The 9,571-nt window shown below is 36.1% G+C and overlaps 1 protein-coding gene across 2 annotated transcripts; it reads left to right on the top strand.

Moving 5' to 3' along the window:
• Positions 1 to 367: 367 nt before the first annotated feature.
• On the top strand, positions 368 to 4,026 carry LOC145578978 (uncharacterized). 2 transcript variants are annotated; one of them, XM_081636274.1, is made up of 3 exons: positions 368 to 479; positions 868 to 1,076; positions 2,751 to 4,026. In XM_081636274.1, the coding sequence occupies exons 2-3, from the start codon at positions 884 to 886 to the stop codon at positions 3,035 to 3,037; spliced, it is 480 nt and encodes a 159-aa protein (XP_081492400.1). In that variant the 5' UTR covers positions 368 to 479; positions 868 to 883; the 3' UTR covers positions 3,038 to 4,026. The 2 variants fall into 2 exon arrangements, with proteins under 2 accessions (XP_081492400.1, XP_081492401.1); XM_081636275.1 differs by lacking the exon at positions 368 to 479 and having other exon boundaries at positions 487 to 1,076; positions 2,751 to 4,025.
• Positions 4,027 to 9,571: the final 5,545 nt, after the last annotated feature.

Here is a 9,571-nt window from a genome sequence, read left to right as displayed (position 1 = left end):
CATGCGTTCAAAATTAATTTTATTTACACCAATGTTGTAGAGGAAGTGAATGATATATATTTTGATGTTGGTGTACAATTTTTTGTGCTTTGTTGATGTCAATTCCAATCTATCTTGATGATATATATTTATTAAGATACATGGTATATCACATGAATATGTGTTTTTTTAAAGTTTTTTTTTTTTTTTTTACTTTTAATGATTATGTTTTGTATGTAACTTTTCTAATAAACGAATAACAAATACTATTGTAAAACCTTGTATGGTACGGGTTTTGAACTAGTTTCAGGGGAAAAAAAATTGAATTGTATATATTTACTATATTGCACACGTAATGTGTGTGTCTCCTAGCTTGTATAAATTAAAAGAAACCTACTAGCCATCTCATAATCGCAAACCCCTCACTCTCCTCATCTCTGTTCTCAAGAGAGAGACTTGCTTCATCCCCTTTTCTCTGGCCACCTTCCACCCTACATTTGGTGATTTTCTGATTTCATGCTAATTGTTATAGGAATTTTTATTAATTTTCTTTTAAAAAAAATATTATTTTCAAAATAATAAAAAATTTACACAAGTTTGTTTAAAAAAAATCCACACGATTTATTTTTTTTGTCATGTGCTAACTGCTTAGGCGTTTATTATTATTATTATTATTATTATTATTATTATTATTATTATTAAAACTTTTATACTCTAACTAACTAAACCTTCATTAACAAACTCCGAGCTCTACTCGCACATAAATTGTTTCAAGAAAGAAAATAACAATGGCTGATAATAATAATAATGGTATAAAATCTTGATAGTATATGCTTTTAAACCCAACTTTTTTAGTGGCTAATTTTGATTTCAATTTCAATTGTTGAGGAACCACATCCTGAAGATGTTCAAGAGAAACCAGAATGAAAGCTTGAAGGAGGTTAAGGAGGTGATGTTAAAAATGCAATTCCTGCTCTTAAAGATGTTATACCTCTTGTTCTTGTTGATAGATGGTGCTCCTAAAGGACAAGGTATGGTAGTTCCTCCTCATGAAGATGCTAAAGATGCTATTCTTGATGAGCTTCTGGAGGGAGAAGGTATTGATTTAATTCTTGATTTAATGTGGGTTCTTGATTTATCTGTAAAACATGTTCGAATATGGAGATTTATGGGTCTATTTGATTTTATACTTAATTAGAGATAGAAAGTAGATAGATAAAGTCTAGAATTCATGGTGATTAGCTAGGGTGCTTAATTTTATGGTCGATTAGGGTGATAGGTATACATGGTAAATCTTTGAATTGATTGTTTCACTCTGGAAGTATTTTAATTTCAATTTTGTTGATTTTTACTCTGTTAAAAATTATGGCTGTCCAAGCTAAGCATGCTTGAGTTGACCTTAATTCATTTTAGATTGTCCTTTTAATAGTACAGAATTTCAATTGACTCATTTGGCTTGTTTATTTGGATTTCTTGCCGGAGTGGTGGTACAATTTCAGTGATGGCATGACGGGGAAGGAAGATGTGGAGATGTCGGTGTGGGGTGTGACGGAGTTGTGTTTTTTTGTGAGAGAGGGATGAGAATTTCTATGGTGGGGATGAGAATTTCTACGGTAGAGGTGATGGGGGCTGCTGTTGATTTACTTTTTTATGATGAGGATTGTCGCTTACTTTTTAATTTGTGTTTTTTATACTTAATTTTTGTTACTATATTTGAGTAGTTCTCTTAATTCTCTTAAAAACTAGATTACCTAACTTTTTAACTCTTGAAAAATTCTTCAAGTTATAAGAAATATATAAAATTGGCTAGGATCATTAATCGAATTGTATAACATATCTGAATCGTAAAATTGTAAGATTCTAAAATTTAAATCGGAATTTAAATAGCAATGGTCAATATTGTATTTTCAAAATATGCTTTGGAAAGTGATTACAAGTGTTTAAAGGTTTTGGTTAACTGTACAAGTGAGGTGAATGTTACATTTATAGGTACTAGTTGTTGGAGCGCGCGCGATGCACGCACCCCCCAATGTTTGCGATATGTTATTAGATTAATGTTAATTTTGTGTGGTAACTTTGAATGTTGTAAAGAATTCAAGTGATTTAGGCTTCTTTAAATTGGATTTGTCATGTATTTATCTAAGTGATTATAATTGGGCTAATGTCGTACACATGTGTTTAAATGCCTAAATAGATTATACTAAGCAATTATAAATGGCCTAATATTGTATATATGTGTTAGGTTAATGTATTTTAGTTTCAAGTCGCCTTAATTTTAAAGTTCAATTAAGTTTAATTTAATGTGGAAGTATTGTCAAGTGAAGGTGTAGTTCAAGTCTAATATAAGGTAGATAATATAAAAGTAAAAGAGACAAAAGTTATACTAAAGTAACTGATTTTATAGATAAGCATCCTGATTTAAGGATGACAATATTTGTAAGTCCTACTTTATACATAACAACCTTCTAAGGCTATGTTAAGAACTTAACTTATTTTTAAGGCAATAATTGCCACTATTTCTTTGTACATTCTATTTTCCCTAGGCTATGCTAAGACTTTGCACCCAAAATACAACAACTTATGCAAAGTAGTTGAAGTCTTTGGCCATAGCTATTTATTAGAGCACTGTGTACATAATTGGTGTTTATAGGTAACAAAAGACAGATTTAGTGTTCCTTTGAAACCCCCAAAAGATTTAGATTTGTAGAAGTATATTCTATTTAATAAGTTGGATTGTGGGAAGAACTGAACCTTTTAAACTTGGTCCAAAGTGCTGGTAGGGAAGGCTTGCTTATCAGAGTCTTCTGAGTCCTGGAACAAGGCGGTGCAAACTTTCTTCTTGGCTGGATTTTCGTCAGGTGTGGTAGTTGGTGAATCAGAAATCATTGGTTCTTTGTTTTTAGTACTGGTTCAAGAGCGAGAAAGTTTACTCCATGTAGGAAGTGCTCTCTTTGAATCAGTAGTTCCTGGAATTTTAAGAGCACCAAGTTTGCGGTGCCTTGGATCAGCTCCCATTTCTTCATATGTTGCACCAGGAACCTTATACTTCTCAAACTGAACAAGATGGGCAAGGAACTCATCATCCAATGTTTGTGGGTCTTCCCAGATCATAGGTCCTTTCCCGTGAACTTGTGTTTCCATCAATAACTCTTGCTCTATTTGCTTTTCTTTTGCAATGACATTTGCAGATTCCAAGTTCAAAGGCTTAGTGTGCCTTGCTGTTTCAATTGGTGTGGAAATCTGTTGGTGTGAGAGATCTGCAGATGATGGTGCTATCTGCTCAGGTTGCCACTGCTCTTCTGGAATTTCGATTTCTTTCAGAGTCCGGAGTAGAACATCATTTCTCTCCAGTTCTTGTGTTGGCACAACTTTGATTAGGAATGGCTTTATGGAAATAAGTTGTTATATTGGTTGAAAATGAGGCCGCCCAGGTTGATCAAAATGATTAACATTTTTTGTTGATCAAATGGCAATCTCGTAAATACCCTGCCTCGTATTGCGTAAAAAATTTAAAAAAAATGCCCATGTGCTCAGATGTCAGCTGTAAGTAATGTTATGCCTATAACGTCTGGTTAACGCTCTAGTAAACAGTGAATGGAATTTCGACAATGAATGGGTTAACTTGGTTGTACTTTTTACCGTGGAGAGAGAAAGTAAATTACATAATTTTGTCAGAAGAGAGAAAAGAGAGAATAAGGAAATAAGAGAAGAAGGAACAATGAAGGAGAAAGTAAATAACTTGGGAGCTCAACATTAATTTCAAATACTGGAATTCAATTATGGAATTGTAATTGATGAATTTTAAATCCAAATTGTGTGTTTGGATCATAAAGTTTTAAATTCCAGGAATTGTAAAATTATATTGCATTTGAAGTTTCAATTTGGAGGCAGATGGAGGAGAAAGAAAATGAATATTAAGAGAGGAGAGAAAGAGGATTATTGCTAAACTACAAGCTCCATGTATATTTCCACCATCAATTTATTGATCTGTAACCAACGTCATTAACAATTCAAAACTTTGTTTCATATAGCTACTGTGGCTGTTACTTAGGCAACAAATAAAAGAGAGAAAAATGAAAGGGGAAAGGTTGGAGACAAGATGTGGCTCAGAATTTGAAATGACATGACAGCTATAATAAAGTAATATGAAATTACTAATCTAAAGAGTGTTTTCAAGTGTCGTGGATTTGGATGAAATCCAATTACAAATTCTTTTGTTTGCCAAACTATTACGATATATTTAAGAAATATATTATTTGATATTATTTGATTTGATTTTCTAGGATATTATTTCCATTACTTATCCTTGGCTAAAAGTACATGTTTTCGTAGGATTAGGAAACCAAAGAACATTGTATTATAAAATTCAGCTCTTGAGTTTAATAAAATCAACCCAAAGTTCACGATTTCACACAAACACTTCATTTGCCCCACTTCTAGAATTTGAAATGAAATCCAACATCCCAAACATACCATAAGAGTTTTTGCTTTTTTGAAGATAAGTAAATTAAGAGTATAGGGAGATCGAGAAGGCTGTTAAATTTCTGGAATTTGTGGTCGGCAAAGAGGTAATTTTTCTCGTCAATTCTGGCAATTGTTATATTATCAATTGTTCATCGACCGTAGTTGTGAAATTACCGGTTTAAATGTCGTGATAATGAGAAAATTCATGTTAATTAGTACTGGTTTTATTGAAGGAAGTCAAGTTAAATAATTTGGAGTACTGGTTTAATTGAAGGAAAAGAGAGAATTTTCCTGAGGAGAGAGAAAATTCATTGAGGAGAGAGAAGACGTGAAGAGTAACGTACTAACGCGGTCAACAAATCCGAAGTTAACGTCGTTGTCTGGGTTGACCAGACAACATGCTATGTTGTCAGTATTGCCCTTACTTTTCCAAAGGAAAGTACAACACCACCCCTAGATAAACAAAATTTTATTTCTCATAGTGATAAACTTGAATTAGCTCATTGAAAATCTGCTACATTCCCCTGTAATATGTGCAGCATAGCATAAGTTAATTGTTGTTTATAACAATAAAGCCATCAGTTCCAAACATTAAATATTAGTTGATATTCATTTATCAAGATATTTGTACTCTAAATGTATCTGTTGCATTGTTAAGGTGTTTGCTTTTTCTTTTTTTTTTTTTATTAATAGCATGAGTTGTATTGGAAATAATAACAGTGCGGGTAGGATTATGGAGAGGTTTAGACCAGGTTAGATTCATATAGTCTGCAAACTGGAATTAGTGATTGGTTACTGCCTAACTGGTGTATTCTAACATGATTATCTACAAAAGTTATACTTTTATCTTATGTTATTTTTTGAGTTGAACAGGGGAAAACCACACGGTTGAGTAAGGTATTTGATGCTTACATGTAGGGAATATTTCAAGCATTAATCCCAAGCTTGAACCCCACTGTGATCATACACTTAAGCACGGTGGCGTCCAAAGGGAAAGAAAAGAGAGCAAAAGTATCGTCAACAAGTTTTAGGAACTTGTAAATCGTTCACAGGGTGAAGGTTACACCCCTTAACGATCCATGAGATCGTCAACTCCAAAAGGTCTTGAACCAAATAGGGTTCGGGGATGAGGGTACAAATCCAACCTAAAAGAGATTGAACATGCCCTATTAATAGGCCTCTACTTTATTCTACTCGTATTCATGTGCGCTTTCTGACTAACATGCAAACATTAGATTAACCCTAAACCTGTTTATCTATGTTGGTTGAATTTAATGCACAAACAAATCTATTATTGGCTATCACTTGAATTATAATCATATTAGCCTAAACAAGATTATTAATTATCTTATTAAGTGTGATTACAAGTACCAATTCCCTTTAAACATGCATAAAAGGCGTGATCAAGAAATAACAATAAATAACATCAAGCAACATAACAATAATCATCATAATCATAACAATTATAATCATGTTAATAATAAAGCTTAAATATAATAGCAAGATCCTAGGCATGATACTAACAAGATTAATAACAAATCCTAGCATGTCGCTAAGCATAAAAATCAAAGCTTTAAACCTAACATGATACTAACATGCTATTAGAAAAGAGTAAAAGGCACCCTAAACATGATACTAGAAAGCAATAGAAACATCCTAACATGATGCTAGGAATTAAACAAATAATAAACATGCTTTCTACAAGAATACAGCAATAAGACTACATACTTTGATGCCTCGTACCTCTTTCTAATAACAAAATACACGTGTTAGTAACTTCAAGGAAAATAATAAAATCAAAGAATTAAATTAAATAAAGATTAAAAAGTTTAGATTGGATTTGGGACCAAACCCTCAGAAATTATAACCTTTCACGTCTAGGGCGAAGGCAACTTCGAACTTGGTTAGGTGTTTCTAGATCTCGTGTATGCGGAATTGTGTTTGTGAAAAGCTAGAGAGATGAGAGCTTAGAGAGAATTTAGAGAATAGATTAATGAATTGATGATTATTGACTATAGATTGTAGATTGTCCATTCTTAAAAACGGAGGTTCAGGACCCTATTTATAAGAAAACAGTCCGAAAATAGGTAGAATTTGATAAGGAATAAAACTCCACTGCCGCAAAACCAAACTTGTCGCGTAGCGACAGGCCTGTCGTTTGGCGACAACCTGAATTCCTACGCGCTTTCAAACACGGAGTCCACTTATCAATCAAAATTGACTTGTAAAGTCCGTATGAAAACTGAAATCGTATTTTTCATAACATAATATTTTATTCCAAGTAAAACTTATCAAAATATAATTATTAATTCTAATTTTATTAGGACTTAAGAGAACTTTCTAGAGAATTCTAGAAGACTATAATTAATTCTAATAACTTTAGGAATAATAATTAACATTGGGCCCTCCCCTAGATCATCGGGCTGTATGTAAAGATCAAACCGGACCCAGTTTAGTATTTTGGCCATAACTTCCTCATTATTCATCGGAATTGGGCTTATAATATATCGTCGGAAAGCTCTTTGCAAGCCCCATCCAACTACACTACTATTGGACCCTTGTTGTGGACCAAACTAAACTGGATGGGCTATTTTCATAGAGTTGTTTTTCAAAAACAGAAAGAAAGATTTTTTAATAAAAACTAACCGCAACACTTGACCTTTCACACTTTCATCTTATTCGATTATCATTCAACGCAAAAGGTATTCATCACTGGGTTTGGTTTTGGGGAGACACAAATGGGTGTCTACAGAAGCCCCCACTTTGACTAAGTTTGGAGAAACGCATGTTTCGAAAACAAAAGTCAAAGTAGCGATAGGGACGAAGAATGATTCAGAACGTTTTGCGATCCTAAATCATTCTTGTAACGCCGATACCTGCAAACTAGCGTTAGTTAAACAGATAAAAGAGTTAAGAAACGCGTATATTGCACCGTCGAGCACACGTCTCTGAAGGTAACCGATTTGTTGCATTTTGTTTTGACGACCTTCCACAAGCTAGAGAACGTCATCTCGCCTGAAGACTGCTACGCTTGTAACTGCGTCCAATTTCTGTTATGATAATCTTCTGCAAGCCAGGGAACACTATCGAAGATTGCTTCGCTTGAAACGATCCTCTTCCGCTTTGTGACCATCTTCCACATCTTAGGGAACACGATCGAAGATAACTCCGCTTGAAATCACTTTCAGTTGTCGTGATAATATTCCGAAGAAAATTATCGAAGACCAACGCTTGTCGATCTTTTAAAGCTCGCTTGAACTTTGCTTCTGCTATGCCAGTACGTCGGCGCTTTTGCTGCTTGTGAACCATTACGTCGGTGCTTTTGCTGTTTATGAACCATTATGTCGGTGCCTTTGTAATGAACCAATGCTCAGGCGCTTTAAGCTAAGTGAGACGATCTTTTTATTAAGTCGATAACTTGATTTAATCGTAATCGAGCCGATCACTAAATCATGTCAAGTTGCTTAGAGGGGCTAACTGGCGTACCAAGGAACCGAAACCGCTGCACGAGGTTCACATAACCATATTATGGAGCCCTGTACCCTGTCGCCGCCCCAGAGCTAGCCGGAACAACTTGTCGCCGCTATTTCTGCTTGTCACCAAGCGACAGGCTTTGTCGCCACGCAACAAACTTGTCGTTTGGCGACAGGATCGGGTTTTTTAAATACCCCCCCTTTCTTCCTCATTTTCCGCGCCGTTGTTCTGTTTTTTCGCATTTGCTCAAAACTTCAACCTTCTCGTTCTCGCTCAATTCTCAACCGAATTTGCTCAAACTTGTTGCAAACCAAAGCTTATTTCATCTATTTTCCCGATCCATGTAAGTTTTACTCAAACTCAACTCGATTTTTGTTGAATTATGCATTCTTTGTTCGCGACTTTTCCGAAAATTTGAACATGTTCTTGCTTAATTTGCTTCGTTTGTTGAAATTTATGCCTTGAACTTGCTTGATTATGCTTATACATTGCCTTGGGAGTGTTTTGAGACTTGTTTGACTCAATTTGGTGAAGAAATGAGCGATTCACCATTGTTGGACCTCTTGAGGTCGTGAAGAACAATGTGATCCGTTTTGTGTTTTTACTAGTTCTTCTTGTACAATTTGTCACAATATTTATCATAGTATTGCAAGAAATTGTTTGGTTGGTTGAAAATGCTAATTATGCTTAAATTGAATTTGTACTCTGTTTTAGTACTACGTACTCTATTTTTTTGCGAACATAGTATCATGCGGCTAGGCGAACCTTAGATACTATAGAACCTTGATTTTTATTATTTGCATAATATAGCATGGTTAGGCAACGCGGCTCTGGTTCTCAGTCGAGGGACACACGCTGGGAGGACGAGCTTGTCGGCGAAGGTGAGGACCCCTCTACTAGACTTGGACCTCTCCTAGAGTGGGATGAGAACACTCTTTTCTTTTCTCCTGAGCACCATATTTCTGAGCGGGTGCGACGCGGGCTCATCAGCGGGAGGACTCGCAGTCATGGTTCTGGCAACAACGTCATCGGTACGCTATACAACGCGTACTTCAGCAGAGACGAGACGCTGCGACAGCTCTGGGAGTCTTGTGGGTTGAGGCCCCTCTTTCGGGCTACTCAAGCCATGTACTCCTATGATGGGAGTAACCTCGTCGTCCGAGCTTTGGTGGAGTTCTTTTGGGACACCACCAACACCTTTCACTTTCCCTGGGGTGAGATGACGGTCACTCCTGCCGACTTCAGTCTCATCACGGGTTTGGAGTTTCGTTCTTCTCCACTGCCATTTGACGGTGATATTATTGTCTACTCACCGATGGTTTTGGAGTTATTGGGTTCGATTGTTATTCGGCCCCGTGCTGAGGCTCAGCCGGGACAGCTTAACTCTCGGTGCATCCGCCGTTCCACCTTGGTAGCGGCTTTTGAGGATGATGCGACCACTCGCGAGCAGCGGGTGCACATCTTTGTTCTTATTTTGCTGTCAGGGACCTTTTCTCCAGACAGGGGTAGTCGAGTGCTCCTCTACTACCTGAGAGCTGTTCGCGACATTCACCTAGTCGGGACGTATGACTGAGCCAGCTTGGCCTATGCTGACTTTCTTCTGGGCCTGCGACGTTCCTGCCGTCACAGGGCCTTTTCTGGAGAGATCGCACTT

This window comes from Chenopodium album, chromosome 14 (assembly GCF_948465745.1).
Source record: "Chenopodium album chromosome 14, dcCheAlbu1.1, whole genome shotgun sequence".
Taxonomy (NCBI): Eukaryota; Viridiplantae; Streptophyta; class Magnoliopsida; order Caryophyllales; family Amaranthaceae; genus Chenopodium; species Chenopodium album.
The sequence above is the reverse complement of the archived record's forward strand: the minus strand, read 5'-3'. Positions and strand labels throughout refer to the sequence as shown.